Source organism: Nematostella vectensis, chromosome 10, assembly GCF_932526225.1.
Source record: "Nematostella vectensis chromosome 10, jaNemVect1.1, whole genome shotgun sequence".
Taxonomy (NCBI): domain Eukaryota; kingdom Metazoa; phylum Cnidaria; class Anthozoa; order Actiniaria; family Edwardsiidae; genus Nematostella; species Nematostella vectensis.
In genome coordinates this window covers 7543946-7564228 of record NC_064043.1, presented here as the reverse complement: position 1 = coordinate 7564228, position 20283 = coordinate 7543946, and the positions used below count along the sequence as shown (strand labels likewise).

Here is a 20283-nt window from a genome sequence, read left to right as displayed (position 1 = left end):
ATGTAAGACGTAGCTCCGCGCAAACCATCTAACGCATCGTCTGGTAATCTTCACGAAAATGTAAGACGCATCTCCGCGCAAACCATCTAATGCATCGTCTGGTAATAGTCTCGAAAATGTAAGACGCATCTCCGCGCAAACCATCTAACGAATCGTCTGGTAATAGTCTCGAAAATGTAAGACGTAGCTCCGCGCAAACCATCTAACGCATCGTTTGGTAATCGTCACTACAATGTAAGACGCAACTCCGCGCAGACCATCTATCGCGTCTTCTGATAATCGTCAAGAGTATGTAAGACGTAACTTCGCGCAGACCATCTATCGCATCGTCTGGTGATCGTCACAAAAATGTAAGACATATCTCCTAGCAGACCATCTAATGCATCGTCTGGTAATAGTCTCGAAAATGTAAGACGCATCTCCGCGCAAACCATCTAATGCATCGTCTGGTAATCGTCACGAAAATGTAAGAAGCAACTCCGCGCAGACCATCAAACGAATCGTCTGGTAATCGTCACGACAATGTATAACGCAACTCCGCGCAGACCATCGCATCTTCTGGTATCGTCAATAGGATGTAAGACGCAACTCCGCGCAGACCATCTAATGCATCGTCTGGTAATCGTCACGAGAATGTAAGAAGCAACTCCGCGCATACCATCTAACGAATCGTCTGGTAATCGTCACGAAAATGTAAGACGCATCTCCGCGCAGACCATCTAATGGATCGTCTGGAAATAGTCTCGAAAATGTAAGACGCAACTTTGCGCAGACCATTTAATGCATCGTTTGGTAATCGTCTTGAAAATGTAAAGTCATCTCCGCGCAGACCATCTATCGCATCGTCTGGTAATCGTCACGAAAATGTAAGAAGCAACTCCGCGTAGACCATCTATCGCATCGTCTGGTAATCGTCATGAGAATGTAAGACGCATCTCCGCGCAGACCATCTATCGCATCGTCTGGTAATCGTCTAGAGAATATAAGACGCAAGTTCGGGCAGGCAAATCTAACACGTGCATAAAGGTTGTCCATCAATATGACCTCTTCGCGTGCAGTATAACATTTGCTTTTTTTCAGTAATACTTCAATAAGCCGTGATTATCGGAGTTGCAAACAAAGCCCATCAGGAAGTAATACTAAACATCGAGTCTACACCAGTAAGTAACTAGAAAAACTCGTAGTATTCACTTCACATAATCAAAGGGAATACATTGTTAACTCTGGTACGGTAAACGATTTTGTAGAAAATGCATAACATTCAGTAGGTAGAAAAATATTAGTACCGTAGCTCATTACAAATTAGACGAAGGTTGAAAAGACAAGAAAAATTAGGTCGCTTTGCAGAATTTAACTCCGTTCGAAGTTAACGAAGCAAATGATAGGAAGAGAATGATAAAAGGAAGAATGCCATATGAGAAATCACATTTGTATGGATCATTGTACTATTGGACTGACTCGCTCTCTGAATGTGCCTGAAATCTGCTAAGTTAGCAAGAACGATTTTGGATGAGTTTTGTGCTTGTAGTTTATTCTAATCAACTTCAGGTGCAATTTTATAGAAAGTAACAGTTATTGACCAAGGATTGATTTTGAATCTACGGTGGAAAAAGGCCTTTAAACAGACTACAATATAAATGCGGCATCATGGGGGCTATATCTTTGTGGGCTATACGCTTGGTTCATGTCCAAGCGTATAGCCTAGGATCTATTATAGAACTGTGGCTTTCACCTCGAGTCAATCTATTGATTCGCTGACCTTTGCTTTGCACTGATGGCTTATCTGAGGTCTTGGACTTACTCTTTCAATATCCATGTTCCATCGTTAATCTCGTATTTCTTTAAACTGTAGCTCTCTTGTTTCTTGTAATTGCATTTTGCAATACAAAGCTTATGGCCCTCCCTAAGTGTTGTATGAAAAGTGGCTTTAGGCTACCTTCTTTCTGTAAATGTCAGTTCTCTTCAAATTTCAACAATAAAAGCATATTGGACTTATGTCACAACTTAGCATGCTAAGACACCAGTCATGCATCTTTCTTCTCTAATTGTGGAAACTCTTATTTGGCATTAAATTGCCATCACTGACGATATTATTTGGCTGGGGTTTTAGAAACGCCATGTTCTACTAACTTTGATTTGTCTTGGGGTTTTAGGAACACCATGATCTACTAACTTTGATTTGTCTTGGGGTTTTAAGAACATCATGAAATACTAACTCTGACTTGTCTCTGGGTTACAGGAATGCGCGCCATGTTCTACTTAAACTCTGACCTGTCGTGGAGTTTTAGGAACACCATGATCTACTAACTCTGACCTGTCGTGGGGTTTTAGGAACACCATGATCTACTAACTCTGACCTGTCGTGGAGTTTTAAAAACACCATGATCTACTAACTTTGATTTGTCTTGGGGTTTTAGGAACACCATGTTCTACTAACTCTGACTTGTCTTTTGGTTTTAGGAACGCCATGTTCTACTAACCTTGATTTTTTGTCTTGGGGTTTTAGAAACACCATGATCTACTAACCTTGATTTTTTGTCTTGGGGTTTTAGGAACACCATGATCTACTAACTCTGACTTGTCTTTGTGTTTTAGGAACACCATGATCTACTAACTTTGATTTGTCTTGGGGTTTTAGGAACATCAAGTTTTTCTAACTTTGACTTGTCTTTGGGTTTTAGGCACACCATGATCTACTAACTTTGATTTGTCTTGGGGTTTTAGGAACATCAAGTTTTTCTAACTTTGACTTGTCTTGGGGTTTTAGGAACACCATGTTCTAACTCTGACTTGTCTTTGGGTTTTAGGAACACCATGTTCTACTAACTTTGATTTGTCTTGAGGTTTTAGGAACAGCATGATCTACTAAATCTGATTTGTTTTGGGGTTTATGAAAAGTGGCTTTAGGCTACCTTCTTTCTGTAAATGTCAGTTCTCTTCAAATTTCAACAATAAAAGCATATTGCACTTAATGTCACTACTTAGCATGCTAAGACACCAGTCATGCATCTTTCTTCTCTAATTGTGGAAACTCTTATTTGGCATTAAATTGCCATCACTGACGATATTATTTGGCTGCGGTTTTAAAAACACCATGTTCTACTAACTTTGATTTGTCTTGGGGTTTTAGGAACACCATGTTTTTCTAACTTTGATTTGTCTTGGGGTCTTGGAACACCATGTTCTACTAAATCTGACCTGTCTTGGGGTTTTAGAAACACCATGTTCTACTAACTTTGACTTGTCTTGGGGTCTTGGAACACCATGTTCTACTAACTCTGACTTGTCTTTGGGTTTTAGAAACACCATGATCTACTAACTCTGATTTGTCCTTGGGTTAAAGGAATGCGTGCCATGTTCTACTAAGTCTGACCTGTCTTTGGGTTTTAGGAACACCATGATCTACTAACTCTGACTTGCCTTTGAGTTTTAGGAACATCATGATCTACTAACTCTGACTTGTCGTTGGGTTACAGGAATGCGCGCCATGTTCTACTAAATCTGACCTGTCTTGGGGTTTTAGGAACACCATGATCTACTAACTCACGCTTGTCTTTGGGTTACAGGAATGCGCGCCATGTTCTACTAACTCTGACCTGTCTTGAGGTTTTAGAAACACCATGATCTACTAACTCTGACCTGTCGTGGGGTCTTAGGCACACCATGATCTACTAACTCTGACTTGTCTTTGGGTTACAGGAATGCGCGCCATGTTCTACTAAATCTGACCTGTCTTGGGGTTTTAGAAACACCATGATCTACTAACCTTGATTTTTTGTCTTTGGGTTTTAGGAACACCATGATCTACTAACTTTGACTTGTCTGGGTTTTAGGAACACCTTGTTCTTCTAACTTTAATTTGTCTTTGGGTTTTAGGAACACCATGTTCTACTAACTCTGATTTGTCTTTGGGTTTTAGGAACACCATGTTCTTCTAACTCTGACCTGTCTTAGGGTTTTAGAAACACCATGATCTACTAACTCTGATTTGTCTTTGGGTTTTAAGAACACCATGTTATACTTACCTTGATTTGTCTTGGGGTTTTAGGAACACCATGATCTACTAACTCTGACCTGTCTTAGGGTTTTAGGAACACCATGTTATACTTACCTTGATTTGTCTTGGGGTTTTAGGAACACCCTGTTAAACTGACTTTCATTTGTTTTAGGAACACTCTTTTCTACTAATATGGATTTGTATTTGGGTTTCAGTCCTCTAATTACGTGGTCAGGAGTATCCTGTCCTACTATAATTTGTCCATCTGCTTACAAACAGCCTGCACTTCAATATTGAAATAGTCGGTGGTGCTCCAGTTCCTTGAAAGCTTTGTCTTTAATGCAAAACTAAAGATGCAAATACTGCTTTCGAATAACTATCGAATTACCTTTTTAAATTAACTCGTTTAGCGAGTGGATTGTGATTGCTATCATTTCATTTGGCTTTGTACCAGAATCGAACTGGACCAAATTGCGAGGTTTTTACCCTGGTTGGATATTTTACAATTTTTCGGATTGTTTAATTCTATTACAGTCTTTCTTGATTTGAAGCATCAATAAATTGACACGGAATCTATAAATAACAAGCATCTTATCCAACCGGTGGCTTATTTCCTCGCATCTAAACAACTGAAAACCTCAGTGGTGTGATAGAGCATGTGCGACCGTGAGGTCGTGAGGACTGGGTGCGATTCCCAGCTGAGATGTTGTTTGATGCGCATAAAAACAGTTGTTTTGTAAGGCTTTATAGCATGCAAATATATGGAAAATGCTACAAGAAGATATTTTTTTTATTGTTGTAAATGTCTGAAGCAAAGAGAAATCAGCGAGATGAATATTATTCTTATCTTTGAATCATTGTAAGAGGCATTTCTGAAACATGTATTGATATTCGGCAAAAAGAAATTCACTGTGCTCGTTCCTCATTTTTCCCCAAAACCAAATGGGATGCTCGCATACTCGCAAGCGTGCGCAAAGAACCATTTGGTGGCTATTCATGCAGGCCATACCATACCGCAAAGTAAACCATAGGCATATTCAACAAGCTTTTGGATAAGGAGAAAAGGTTTATGAGAAAGGATAATACGTAATATTTTATTTTATTGTCGACTTCGTATTTGTAATTTGTACCCCTCCTTAGCCCCCAATTCCTCTGCGGACAGGAGATGATTTCAAACATGTCCTTTGTACAGAGAGTATTAAAATAGAGCAGAGAAGTGTAAAAAAGAGATTGCGAAAATGGATAAAAAGTATTGGAGCGTTTCTGGAGTCTATTAATAGGTAGTGCTTAATTTACCATAAAGTGTACTCCCCCTTGTATTATTTTGCGTTTGCGTTTGCGGGTGTTCTCTGGTTTTTCTATAGCAGGAATCGGTGCACAAAAGCTGCATGGCACCGGAAGCGACGCCACGGAAAAGTGTGTGCGACAAATGATCTAGCCCGGCTAGATCTCCTGTAAGGGTAATGGCGTCGATTTGAAATAGGGCGATTGGAAATCTATTCTAAATAGATTCGCCCCATATATTTCTTCCCTTTTTTAAGCTAAAAGTACTGCTTCCAGTTGGTAGTGACGCCCTAACTCTCCCCGGTCGTAGAGAACAAAGCTAACAAGGAGCTATTTATCGCGGCTATGTATTATAATATACGTAGAAAGCGTTGTATTCGCTTGTACACCTACCTATATCGGTTAATGATGCCCCTCCCCCCCTGGGTTCTAAGCGTGGCTTGCTTGTGTCACTAGACACACAATTCTGTCCAGTATAAATTATGTATAAATTATGTTCAACTCCGGCTTCACCTGCAGCCTTGGAACATTAGGGCCTGAAACAATCTCTGATCTTTCGCTTACCCCTTACAAGTTTCCCACATGAACCACTACTTTGAATAACCGACTTACTAAGGGTGGTGCCCCGCTTATGGGAGGCCGTGTTCGGTTGGACCTTCCCTTTTGTTTATTGCATTGTTTTGTCTCTTATGTAGTAGAAATTATCCCACCTTAATATCCACTGTAATTTGCGCGTGCAGAATGACGTTACTTGTAGGTGATCGTGCGTGGATTAGGTATAGGGATCGTGCGTGGGTGAGGGTGTACGGGATGGTTATGGATAGAGTTGTAAGGAGTCGTGCATAAAGAGGGTTATAGAGGATAATGAGTGAAGAGTGTTATAGGGGATCTTGGGTGAAAGGGGTTGTAAGGGGTCGTGCATCAAGAGGGTTATAGGGGATCATGGGTGAAGAGGGTTATAGGGGATCATGGGTGAAGAGGGTTATAGGGGATCATTGGTGAAGAGGGTTATAGGGGATCATGGGTGAAGAGGGTTCTAGGGGATCATGGGTGAAGAGGGTTCTAGGGGATCATGGGTGAAGAGGGTTCTAGGGGATCGTGTAAGAGAGGGTTTTAGGGGATCGATCCCCTTCAACCCTCTCTATGCACGATCCCCTACAGACCTCTTCACCCACAATCCCCTACAGACCTCTCTATGCACGATCCCATCCGTATTTGTATATGGAAGTATAGTGTATGGAAGATTGTAGGAAATGGAGAGAAAATAATTGACTGTTGTGCGTGAATGCGATTCTTTAAATCTTTTTCGGGAAAGGGCAGATTGATTTTTGATCATGAAGATCATGAACATGACATAGTTTGTAGAGATTTCATGAACCTGCTTTAAGAGAGTTTTATTTGGGTAACATCAGTAGGCGGTATGACGTGTTTAAACGTGCGTAATAGACATGTCGAGTATTCAGTTAAGGCCTGATAGATTGGAGTCCTGAAGGCTGATTTATGGTCACTGTACACAGCACGATCAAGTTATATGCGACAGCTCGAGTCGTAGAGTGTAAATCAGCCTACGACTCCGCTACGATGCTCGACTACGAAAGTCGTAGTGTGTAATTCAGGGCTAAGACATACCGTAGGCAGATCGCATACGACTAAATCGTGCTGTCTAAATCGGCATTAACGCCTCCTTGGAAATGATGAAGTGTCCCGTGCTAACAGTAACAACATTGTCGCTATCATTGCGGCGTTCTAGCCGACCGTGTAGTCAAAGTGCTATCAATTCAACTCTTCCCGAAAAATGTATAATAAATTCTGTAAAACCACCATGATATCAAAGGAGCAACGTATAACTGGTGTACGGTGGACAAAGTCTTTTCCCGTTATTTCAGTTTAATTTTTTTTTACGACGACAATAGATCCAATTGGGTGGTAGGCTGAGCCTCGTCCCTAGGCCTCTTTAGCTACGCGGCCCCTTTTCATGACCTCGACTAAAGAGCGTCCGCCATTTTGGATCTCAATTCAGCTGGACCGAGGGTAGCCTGGGGACGAGGCTACTCTGAGACTATCCTTTAAATCGGTAAGGCTATGCCATCTAACATGTCAGAATGATTTGAGTGACCCGCCCTGTTTTCACCCTTAATTCAAGGGTGTTTTACAGGAATAGTGGATTTGCGCTAAAACATCACCTCGACTTTTTGGCTGCAATTTCACAACACAAAAAGACAAAATAAAAAAAATGAAATCTTTAAATGAAAATAAGCCCTTTCGAAAAGAAATACCTCCTGGCTTTATTCGTAAGGGCCAAATAGCTTTTTGTTGCTGTTTTTGGGCTATAAGCCTGAGCGCGTGCTAGTTTGCCACCCAAGAAAATCACGTGATCTCTTAGCGCAAGTCCCCTATTCCAATATGCTAAGTATTATTAGTGAACGGCCCTTTATAACTGATTATGAAATAACCACCTGACGGAGACAAACCAGTAGTCGATAAAACTCCAATAAACTGGTCGAATGTAAAAATCCACTCAAACGTTGACAGGGCTTCTACAGAAATTTCTAGGAACTTAAAATTGTTCCTCTTCAGATAAAGATAATTTTCTCTTGATATTATCTACTCTTTTGTGCAACTCTCAGTATACACGATGTCTAGTAGCAAGTCGCGCACTGACCAAGAGTCGACAAGTTACACAAGGTTGGCAGACACTCGTTGTATTGTAAGATACTTCAGTACTAAATGACCCAACCGATCTTTTGCTGTTCATAAAAGGATAAAGTTTGCCTCTCCCTTGGACAAGAGTGCTGATAAGTTGACTGATGTTCCTTGGGGACCGTGAATAATTTTACCAAAGAAGGAAACATTTTCCATGTCGTCGAGTAGTGGAGAAAGGCTAAAAGTGAAATTCTCTCGACATTCAGCTCGTCCACTAGCTTTCCGGTCGCCACTGTGACATCATAGAAATCGACGCATGCGCATAATGACGCACGAGGTATATTGTCTCACGTGGTTAATCCGTCATGACAGGTTCCATACGTGACGTCACGGGGTCAATAATTCCCGTATCCTCGGAGACTGAAGGAAAATGGCCGCCGCTGAAGTGGACCCTATGACAATAGACACCACGAGTAAAACCCGATCCAAGACCTGAGCCGCATCTTGCCATTCCTTGCGACGAATTTCCTCGTTTAGTCGGTCTGACAGCTGCATTTGGTGAACCATGATCGGATCCGAAGGCTTGTGATCCACAGAAACATCATCCTCATCCTGCCCACCACGCTGGCGCCGCCTTGGACTACCATTCGCAGCGACTGAGCCATTAGGTGCTAACTGGTCCTTTTGGTTCGCACGACACTGATTATTACTTTCCAGGAGATCCATATCAAATTCGATCGAGTCCCTGTCAAATTCGAACACTTCGTTGCGTTTGATGTCGGAGTTTTTGTTGATCGCGATCATTTTCATGACAGATTCTTCGTTCTGCGCGTCGAGGATTTCCCGAGTTGTGTAGCGCGGTTTACACTTGACCATGGGGGCCAGCCAGACAAGCACCACTTTGCGAAACCAGGGCGGCATCTTGGTCTTACGGTGGTAGAAATTCAAGATGATGCACGTGGCCGCGAGCGCGGTGCCAATCTCCATGATTGACACCGAGTAGTACATTGCTGCAAAAATGAGCAGAAAGTGGGGCTAGTGGGTGTGTTAGGCATACGAGGGACTCGTCTTAATTAAACAAGAGGTTCCGCTATAAAAAGGATAGCTCCTTCTACCCCCGGACTCGAATTTGCAATTATAATCAGATCACTGCCACGCTAAGTCACAAATCATAAGCCTCCTGTAAAACTGCTTATCTCTGAGCCTCAAACGGTTGGAATAAAACTATTTTTGCACGGGTAACAAGACAGTTGTGTTAAGAGATTGATAAATTAGTGATTTGCTATCCAAAAACTCACGTTTTAGGTGCAAAATTTTATATTTTGCGCTGTCTCCATAATCTGCATAAATAATTCTTGCGCTGCGATTAATTTTAGAGCGCACACAGCTTGATATATCATTATTTTACTATAAATAGAACAGTTTTAGGTGGACAAGTCTAGAAATGATATTTAATTTGCTTTAGAATATGAAATTTGAATTTAGCGCTCAGAGCAATTGTCCAGTAACTGATTGTTCTTGAGCCCGGCTTTCCCTTTTATAGCGGAACCTCGTGTTTAACGATTATCTGGGCAGACTTTTTCGGGAAGACTGGAGAGAATGTATACAACACGTCATAATGAGGGTGGGGGGGGGGGGGGGGTATACAAAGCGAACATGAAAAAGATTAGCGTCTTAACCATAACAAATAAGACAAATTACTGAGGTTCCCCCTTCCAGTCCTTTCTCAAGACAAAATGATCCAGCTACGATGGTCACTTTCTTGGAGTACAGTGAATGTGCATGCAAAAAGTCAGGAATAAATAGACTACACAGGTACCCCGCGTGAGCCAATCAGGGTTACTTACCCAGTAAAGGAAAGTGCTCAGAGCTAGAAGGAAGCTTCTCAGAAGTCAACTCTTGGAAGACCGCCATGGAGAGCAAAATAGTGATACCCAGTCCCACGCGCTCGCCGGACTCCGCGGGGAGAATGAATTCGAGAAAGATAGTACAAGCGATAAGAGTGCAAGGGAGAATGAGGTTCATGACATAATAATATGTGCGACGCTGAAGTCGTACAGAGATAGTGACGTCAGCCACGGGGATCTCGGACCAATCAAAGATAACCTACAGAAAGCAACAGAGAAAACATTTTAAAATGGATGAATGAATAAAACCATACTCTGGGGCGAGCGCGGGGAATGCCGGTCGTTATGTTCAAGTCTTTATGTCGGGCTTACGTCTTTATGTCGAACCATTCTGACTTGAACAAATGATCATAACAGTGCGCGTGCCAGGCATTAGAAACAGTTAGAAGCCATCCTTTTTTAAGGTGACAGTCCAACAGAGGGACAAATTTTGTACAACACACCTCATATCTCTTCATCTTCGCGAACATCACTCGCCACTCCTCGTTTTCCTGGAAAAGCTTGGAGTCCCTGCGACTCCTGGGCACGGTATCACTAGTGGTGACCAGGTTCAGCTTACTGATATCACGAGTCCAGGAGGCAAAGACCAGATCACATGTCTGTTCGTCGAACGGGAAGTATTTGACGTCCAGGACACACATGGTGTTGTATATGGCGGGTGAGCGCCAGGTGTTGTTGCCGTTAAACGCGATGATGACTTTGGTGTTAAACAAGTTGACCCCCTCGTCCTTGTCATCAGCACTGCAAATAGTAGCACGAGTTTAAAGAGGTGTTCTGACCAGCCCTTACCTTTTGGCGAAGCACAGTAAAAATATTTGAAAGCAAATTAATAACACAGAATAAAATAATAATAAAAATGATAATAATACTAATGATGATGGTGATGGTGATGATGATGATGGTGGTGATGGTGGTGATGATGGTGATGGTGGTGATGATGGTGATGATAGTGATGATGATAGTGATGATGATAGTGATGATGATAGTGATGATGGTGGTGATGGTGGTGGTGATGGTGGTGGTGATGGTGGTGGGGATGGTGGTGGTGATGGTGGTGGTGATGGTGGTGGTGATGGTGGTGGTGATGGTGGTGGTGATGGTGGTGGTGATGGTGGTGGTGATGGTGGTGATGGTGGTGATGATGATGATGGTGGTGATGATGATGATGATGATGGTCATATCAATATTTGGGTGACCTTCAAACCCGCTCGGTCAATCTCTGGGAGGCCTGGGTCTAAGGGCTTTTCAAGATTAGTGAGATACAAACTTGACCAAGCTGTCAGGTTTTTTGACAAATTCTTGCCGCGAGTCTCAAATTGACAGGAATCAGCATTTTTCACCATATTTTCTGTAGATCAGGGAGCGGGAAAACTTTAGCTTTTCTAAATATGGGCATCAATGACCATATAAGGCAATGCAAACGAAGGACACTATCCGTGGGGAATATGTTTGATATGGGTGATGATGATGATGATGATGGTGGTGATGATGATGATGTTGATGATGATGATGATGATGTTGGTGATGATGATGTTGATGATGATGATGATGATGGTGATGATGATGTTGGTGATGTTGATGTTGGTGATGTTGATGTTGGTGATGTTGATGTTGGTGATGTTGATGTTGGTGATGTTGATGTTGGTGATGTTGATGTTGGTGATGATGATGATGATGATGGTGGTGATGATGTTGATGTTGGTGATGATGATGATAATGATGATAATAACAACCAAAATAATAATAACAATAAAAATAATACTAATGGTGATGATGATGTTGATGATCAAGATGATGTTGTTGATGATGGTGGTGATGATGATGATGATGATGATGATAATGATGATGATGATAATAATGATGATGATGATGATGATAACAATGATGATGATAATAATGATGATGATAATAACCACCAACAGCCACGCGCAGCACTAAACTCTTGCCACGCCCCGCCTGCGATCACGCAATAACCTACATAAAACACCTGCCAAAAATATCCCGTGTCTGTGGGCAAGTACCAAACAGCGCTAACATGACCTGTTTTGTGCCAGTGTCACCATCTGTACCTGCCTCTTCATGTGTAAATAGGTTGACCATGGCGGGCGAGGTTTTTTAGAAAGTTTCAAATTTCTAATTGCGTACTTTTTAAGAAGTTCTCCTTTTCCTTTAAGCCCTTTCAGGAATGGATCAGGCTTTTTAAGAACAAGCCTCTCGCGACCCACCTCACGCTTTCATTTATTCCACACTAAAGGAAAGGTACCCTGCTAAAAGTGGTCTCTCCTCTCTCTAGCTCAGCTCGATCCAGCTCGGCGAAATACAAAGTAAAGGGCATCTGCTAGCAGGATAAAACAAAAGAAACTTAAAACGAAAATTCAAGAAAACAAAAACAAGCCCAAGCCGAATGCAGGACGTTACTTTGAAGGTTATTGACATGTAAACCACCACAAATGTCCAAGCGCAGGCGCATTTCTGAAATACCCATATGCGCATGCCCCGTGTCGGTCACGTGAGTAAATCAGCCAATCGCGCGCGCGAGAAGACCTATGGTGTGGCGTATATACCCATTATTAGGATAGATCCGTTGCGAAGGGACATACTTGTTGTAAAGTATGATATCCGGCACCCAGATCATGTTAGCGGGAACTATGATCTCGGTTATGTTGCCGAACTCCTCGGGGTTCCACATCAAAAATGGGTTGTACCACTCCTGTCGATGGAAAAAGAGGGGCATTACTGATCAGCCATTAACCATAATACACTCTAAAGCCCGGTTAAACGAGAACACAATCGTTGAGCAAACCCAAAATTGTTGTCACTCGCGGATAAATGATATCGTGGGACGTCTAGAGGGGAGTCTAGAGGCTAGAAATATTTTCTTAATCTGCAAGGGATTGTGGGGTCGTTAAGGGCGGGACCAAACAAAGGTATGATGTCTGTCTCGTCCAGTCAACTGATCCCACAATTCCCCGCCTTCAAGACATTGGACCAAGTCCCCTGATCGTTGTATCACCTGATTCTGCGCAAAAAAATATAGATTAAATAAAACACTAACAAAGAGCTTAAGGTGGAGAGGACTTTGGAAAAAATATCGATATGGGCTAATAATTTGCCCTAGAATTTATACGTCAAATTTATACGTCATATTTCCATCCTTATTTTATTGATTGCGTATTGGAATGGAATCTGAATCTTCTTCGTGCAGTGCGTTTTCAAAGATGGATGGTGTGAAGGAGGGAATACTAGGTTGAGCCACCTTATAGCTCTTAGGTAGTGAGGTACCTTATTCAGATATTAATTCAAATCTTTATCTCATAGCACTGGAAAAATCGTGTCCTATCCAGTGTATGGAAATAGTCTGTAAATGCCGATTTACAGAGTATTTACATACCCTGTAAATATTTACAGACTATGTAAATCATTTTTACAGACAACATTACTCTGGAAATAGCCTGTAAACTAGAATCAAGACAATGCCCATAGAAATCTTGAAGCGGCTTGTCTGTGAATAGTCTGTAGATATATACGGTACAGCAAAATGTGCATTTAGCAGCGCGGAACATTACCATTTTTGGTTATATTTGATAAACAATCTGATTAACCAATCAGAGATGAGTATTACTATGCCCAGTCTCACGCGGACACGACTCAACTCAGAGTAGGAAAACAAAATGGCGGTTCCGTCGAATCGGGAAAATCATGTTGAACGCCGCTTTTTAACTCTCTGCTAGCAGTGATTTCTTCTTATCTGTTTAAGCAGGGATTTCACTGACTCCGTGCGTCAGATATATCCTATTTGTTTTGTTTCTCATCGGCAACAGACCTCATTTGCAGGGTTATTTTTACGACTTCACCGAATCGTACTGTAATAAACTGTAATGAACTGTAATGATCACCAATTATCTAGTTGTACGTTTCATCAAGTCATACAAATGCACAAAATTTCCCTGTATTGATCTTGCTTTCACACTCGGAATGAAGACACTCCAAGAAAAAATTTAAGCTGGGATATTGAAACTAAAATGAATCTTATACAGAATGGCAGCGAGTCTCATTAAAAAAATGAAGCTAAATCGTATACAGAATGGCCGCGAGTCACTGTTTATTGTATGCAATTAAAAGACACTACATGAAAGTATTGTTTAAATGTTAATATTTGATCCTGGAATAAATAGATTTGCTATGATCAGTAAATCTCAGGGATGGCAGTCATAATACATTGCTGCATTAGTTTGCTATTAGTCGTTGTAAAAAAAAGTCCTTACCACAAATGCTCACAATATGGCTTTTTATAAATGGATTCTAGAGGGGGCACTTGTTTGAGGGGCTATGTAATTTGCTTATTCAATGAGGGTTGTATGTATACCTCGGTGTCATAACCATTCCAAAAGGACTTCATTGTATTCTGCTCTGTTTTCATCATGATTCTTTTTAACAAACAAATGAAGTTTTGTGACACAAATCGTGCTTAATACACAGGTTCTAACACCAAGTTAGAGCCATTGAGGGTGTATTTCATCATGTGTGCAGACAAATGGAAAAAGGCATAGAGTGTAAACTAGGGTGAGGAAAAGGCATGGTAAGGGCAAAGGGGTGGTGACTAAGGATATGTCTAATTGGGGGTGCTGACACAGGTTGTGAAGATCAAGTAAACTTGTACCATGTTTGATTTAGGCCTTGGAGATAATAGGAGAATGGGAGTGTAGTCATACCCTGGGTATTAGAGGCTCCAAGCTTCACTAGAGCAGATATCATATGGAAAATATATATTCATATTTAGTGATATTTCAGGCCCATTTTTTTTTTCTCATCAGTCTCTATTATATGTGCAAAGAGTCTTTTTTATAAAAAAGGAATTAAATTAATTTGATTTGATAGGCAAGTCTGAGTGTTGAAGCTCCCTTTTAAAACTATAGTGATAGTAAGATTTTATATGTTTGGGGTATATAGGTTTGAGTATTTGTTTGGGAGGTAAGTTTCTATGCTTGGTATATTTTATGTATAGAACTCAGGTTTGGGTATTTTTTTTTTGGGGGGGGGGGGCTAATTTGACAAAAAGTCCTTATCGCAAATGCTCATTTTAGCACATTACGCCCTTCTTTTTACCCCTCGTACCAGGTTTGATTACTAGGCCTTGGAGATTCTAGGAGTATGATCGTGCAGTCATAGATATCATACTGTATGGAAAATAAATATTTATATTTGGTGATACTTCAGGCCCATTTTTTCTCTCAGTGCCTATTGCGCAGAGTTTTTTTTTTATAAAAATGGAATAAAATTGATCTGATTAAATAAGAAAATCAGAGAGTTGAAGCTCCCTTATAGCAAGATTTTGTATGCTTGGGCTATAGAATTTAGGTTTGGGTATTTGTTTGGGAGGTAAGTTTCTATGCTTGGCATATTTTATGTATAGAACTCAGGTTTGGGTATTTTTTAGGATGAGCAGGGGGGGCTAATTTATCAAAACGTTCTTATCGCAAATGCTTATTTTAATATATTATGCCCCTCTTTTATTAGATTCTAGAGGGGGGCATTAGTTTGAGTGGTTTTGTAATGCGCTTACTCAATGAGGGAGATTATAGGAATGGGGCTGTAGTCATACCCTGGGTAACAGAGGCTCCAAGCTTCACTAGAGCAGATATCATATGGCAAATATATATTCATATTCGGTAATACTTTGGGCCCAATTTTTTTCTCATCAGTCTCTATTATATGTGCAAAGAGGTTTTTTTTTATAAAAAAGGAATTAATTTGATTTGATAGGTAAGTCTGAGTGTTGAAACCCCCTTCTGAAACTATAGTGATAGTAAGAGTTTATATGTTTGGGGTATAGAATTAGGTTTGGGTATTTGTTTGATAGGTAAGTTTCTATGCTTGGTATATTTTATGTATAGAACTCTGGTTTGGGTATTTTTTGTTGGGGGGTGGGGCTAATTTGACAAAAAGTCCTTATCGCAAATGCTTATTTTAGCACATTATGCCCTTCTTTTTACCCCTCGTACCAGGTTTGATTACAAGGCCTTGGAGATTCTAGGAGTATGATCGTGCAGTCATAGATATCATACTGTATGGAAAATAAATATTTATATTTTGGTGATACTTCAGGCCCATTTTTTTTCTCAGTGCCTATTGCACAGAGTTTGATTGTTGTCTTTTTTTATAAAAATGGAATAAAATTGATTTGATTTAATAAGCAAATCTGAGAGTTGAAGCTCCCTTATAGCAAGATTTTGTATGCTTGGGCTATAGAATTAAGGTTTGGGTATTTGTTTGGGAGGTAAGTTTCTATGCTTGGTATATTTTATGTATAATACTCAGGTTTGGGTATTTGTGAGGGTGAGTAGGGGGGGGGGGGGCTAATTTAAAAAAAAACTCTAATTGCAAATGCTTATTTTAACATATTATGCCCCTCTAGCATTAGATTTTAGAGGGGGGCACTGGTGCGAGTGGCTTTGTAATGCGCTTACTCAATGAGGGCTATTTTATGGTGTGTGAGGACAAATAGGAAAAGGCATAGGGTGTAAAATTAAAGGTTGAGAAATGCATGGTAAGGGGAGTGAGGTTGTGATGACTGAGGGCATTTCACATGTGGTGTGCTCACACAGGGTGTGAAGACAAGGAAGTAAAATTGTACCAGGTTTGATGACTAGGGCCTTGGAGGTGAGGAGGATAGAGTTTTTTTTATAAAAGGGAATAAAAATAAATTAAATTTGATAAGCAAATTTTCCTTCTAAAACTTTTTTACGGGACTGGCAAGTTTCAAGCTTTAATATGTTTTACGAATAGAACTCAGGTTTGGGTTACTTTTTGGGGGGGGGGGGAAGGGGGGGGGCTATATATTCTTGGTGGAGTTTTGGGTATAGAATTCAGATGCGGGTATATTCTTAGGGGTGGCGCGGTTCCATTCTTTTGGGGGCATAAAATGCTCGTATCTGTCGGAACCAACAGTCATGTTTACAGCTAGAGTGCCCCCCCCCTCCCATGTTGTTGTGGTGGTCGCAGGGCAAGACATTTTGGCAAAGAATGATAAGAAGCGAACCCCCAGAGACAAGGGTAAAATGCTTTTTGGCTTAATATTTTTCGCTGTTGAAGTATAGACGGTTAGGACTTGACTCGCACTTTCGTTCTCACAATTCAACCTCCGCTCTCCTCAACTTTCACCATACCTTGTGGGCACTCATTTCGGCTTGTGGTGGAGATTGTTCTAGTATTCCATTATCCTCATTTATCCTAGTTTAGTCCTGTCAAAGTTCTAAGCCGTAGAATTTGGTCCATCACACTCATATTTCTCTTTTTCTAAACGTAAACATTACGAAAAGAGTTCGATTTTACGGCAGTCTCCAATAAAAGCGCTCAATTTGAAAAGGTTTCCCAAACGATATTTTACTTTCGAACACAGGAACTCATCAATCAAATATCAAACTTGGTATAGAGCAGGATATTTTGCTGTTTTGGTCACTTTTTGCGATGCGACGTCTCGCTAACAAAACAAATTCAAGTTTCAAACTCCGCGCGGCCATTTTGAATATTTGCATAATAAGTAGGTAAATCGATATTACCCAAAAGGTAATGTACGACACTGTTTAGTCTGTAAATCGGATTTCCAGTCTATTTCCAGTGTATTTACAGACTATTTCCATACACTGGATAGGACACGATTTTTCCAGTGTAGCATTTAAGGCATACAGGTTGAACACTAGGGATGCTCAACGATGATCATTCGTCTGACAGATGAGAACGATGTATCTCGCTTTCACTAGCCTTTACTCAAGCAATAATATTGAACAGCTTTAGTTTATTCGGGATATTCACTTTAGTCTTTGTAATCTTTGTTATCGAGGGTAGCATATTTAACCGAATTTACAGTTTTCAAACACATGGCCCTCGGTTAGTAAGCACTGTCACTGGGGGTGGTCACTGCCAGAGGGTTTATTGCGTCCCCAGTGGTTTTTTTTTACGTCCCTTCGGTTGGTTCAGGTTAATGTAGCAACACATTTAACCTTTAAATTATGTCAATGTCAATAACGGAGACTTTGTGAACCTTTTATCTAGGAATTAGGTCTACTTAGGTTCTTTAGGTGTACTTATCAAGGGAAACCACCAAATGTCGCATCCACAGGCCGCAGAAACCACCGTGAATTGGCTTAAAATGCTAAGATCTTAGGTTTTGTTATCTCAGGACTAAACGCCGAAAGCGAACCCATTAATTCTCAACTGTGTATTTTACTTACCTCTTTGATCCATAGATGCGTCTTAATGCTCTGCTCCTTTTCGTTCTGCGATAACAACCCCGACAGGAAGTGTTAGTGCTAGTAATTCGTGATAAAGTGATTCATCTCTAGCGGCTCGTTGGCGCTGCCGCTTCCTCGCGGTTAACGAACGTTTATTTGTAGTGAGACGTGCTTATTATATGAGGAGTATTTGACGAGTTATATAAAATTAGTAAAAAAAGGTCACTGAGACAAATCTGGAAGATGGGGGTGTGGGGAACGGGGGTGGATATGTAACTTAGGCTAGAATCATGATTTGTGTCACGTGACAGGGCTTTTTATTGTATGCCCTCGAGACTTGAAAAGCTAGGGGTGATTTAAAGAAAATACAATAGCAAGGATTTTCTTCTCAGATCTTGTAATATGTTTTACATTTTTTATTCGCTAGCATAGGTTTTTGAAAGGTGCATTTAGACAATGTCTTATAAAGAAAAAAATCACGCCTATTGCCCTAAAGTGTCAGAGGGCTCGATTTGGTGATAAGAAAAAAAAAACCTGAAAAAGAAAAGTATTTAAAACCAACCTAAATAACAAGATAATACCCAGATGATAAAGCTGAATTCATGTTTGAGGGGCTTTTCTTATACATGGGGTCAAGCAATTCTCTCCAGTAATGCTGGCATTGTAGCACGGGGCTTCTCATCAAAAACAATAGCTTTTGAATTATTGGAAAAACTATGGACCATTGGAATTTCGGACAATAAACGATTAAAAGAAACATCACATTTGCGTTTGATGATCTTGGCAAAAACAATGAACACGACCAGCTTTATTAGATCAAGGACAAACAACACGGCATTTTTACATAAAACTGAAATCATCAACGTAGTAGTCAAGCGTTTGGGTAAGCATGCCTTCTAAACGAAAGTTCCGGGACCCTAAAACTCAGGAGAAAGAGAAGAAAACCTTAGAGGTAAGCGTTCCTGGTGCTACCAGAAACTCGACAAAATGGGCATTCAACGTTGTTTCGCTAATGGCAGTTAGGTCTTGCTATTAAAGACCCTTCAAAATACTATTTCTCTTTTGGGGTTGATTTCTCAAAAGCTCAGAACCTGGATACAAAGTAAGTATAAGTAATTTAGTTATACTAGGGAAATAAAGTAATATATCTTTTGTGATTTGTTGTACGTTATTGTTTATTTGTCAAAACTGTTTAAAATATTGGTGTAAGATAGAGGTCCAATCTTAAATGGAAAGCAACATGCAACATTATATGACCTTCATGACGTCATGGGGGTTTTATATTGTCATTCATGACGTCATGGGGGTTTTATATTGTCATTCATGACGTCATGGGGGTTTTATATTGTCATTCATGACGTCATGGGGGCCTTATATTGTCATTCATGACGTCATGGGGGTTTTATATTGTCATTCATGACGTCATGGGGGTTTTATATTGTCACTCATGACGTCATGGGGGTTTTATATTGTCATTCATGACGTCATGGGGGTTTTATATTGTCGTTCATGACGTAATGTAGCTTTATTTAATGTTGCATGTTCGTTAGTTTGCTATTTTTCTTTTATTGTACCCCAATATTTCCCTGGAGACGATTTCAATTCCCTCACCACGCTTTAGATTTGTTCGGTGCGAAGAAGGAGTTCGCAGCTGCTTTGTCTCCTATTATTTTCGTTCTACAAAGGAGTTCTTTTGTCTCTATTCTTCTCGTCTGCTCGTTCTTTGTGTCGAGGTGCGGATATTGTTCATTTGCACAATCAAATTGCAGTTTGTAAGAGCTACGTACTGACCCCAAAGAAGGACATCAGATTGATCAACATGCCTACTGATTATTGATGAGTGTGTTTCAAGGAATAGATATTGAGATTACCCAGAGACGGGCAATACGGGAATGTCACGACTACCAATTAGCCAATCACAGCGCGCGTACTATCGTAGCCATATAATAATACTGAATATTGATGTGTTTTAAGGAATAGATATCGAGAGTACTCAGAGACGGGCAATACGGGAATGTCACGACTACCAATTAGCCAATCACAGCGCGCGTACTATCTCAGCCATATAATAATACTGAATATTCATGAGTGTTTTAAGGAATAGATATTTAAAGTACTCAGACGGGCAATACGGGAATGTCACGACTACCAATTAGCCAATCACAGCGCACTACTATCTCAGCCACATAATAATACTGAATATTGATGTGTTTTAAGGACT

The 20283-nt window shown here is 40.5% G+C and overlaps 1 protein-coding gene across 8 annotated transcripts in view; it reads right to left on the bottom strand.

The window, feature by feature from the left end:
• Positions 1–6659: 6659 nt before the first annotated feature.
• LOC5522023 (neuronal acetylcholine receptor subunit alpha-7) overlaps positions 6660–20283 on the bottom strand; it is a 34393-nt gene continuing 20769 nt past the window's right edge. For 5 of the 8 annotated variants that reach the window (XM_048733527.1, XM_048733529.1, XM_048733526.1 and 2 more), the window contains 5 exons: positions 18063–18107; positions 12396–12541; positions 10275–10572; positions 9772–10030; positions 6660–8934 (listed from right to left, as the gene is read on the bottom strand). In XM_048733527.1, the coding sequence (XP_048589484.1) occupies positions 8312–8934; positions 9772–10030; positions 10275–10572; positions 12396–12541; positions 18063–18107 (1371 nt within the window). In that variant the 3' untranslated portion in view covers positions 6660–8311. Of the gene's footprint in view, positions 8935–9771; positions 10031–10274; positions 10573–12395; positions 12542–16997; positions 17212–18062; positions 18108–20283 lie in introns of those variants that run through there. The other 3 variants (XM_048733528.1, XM_048733532.1, XM_048733533.1) reach the window with 3 other exon arrangements.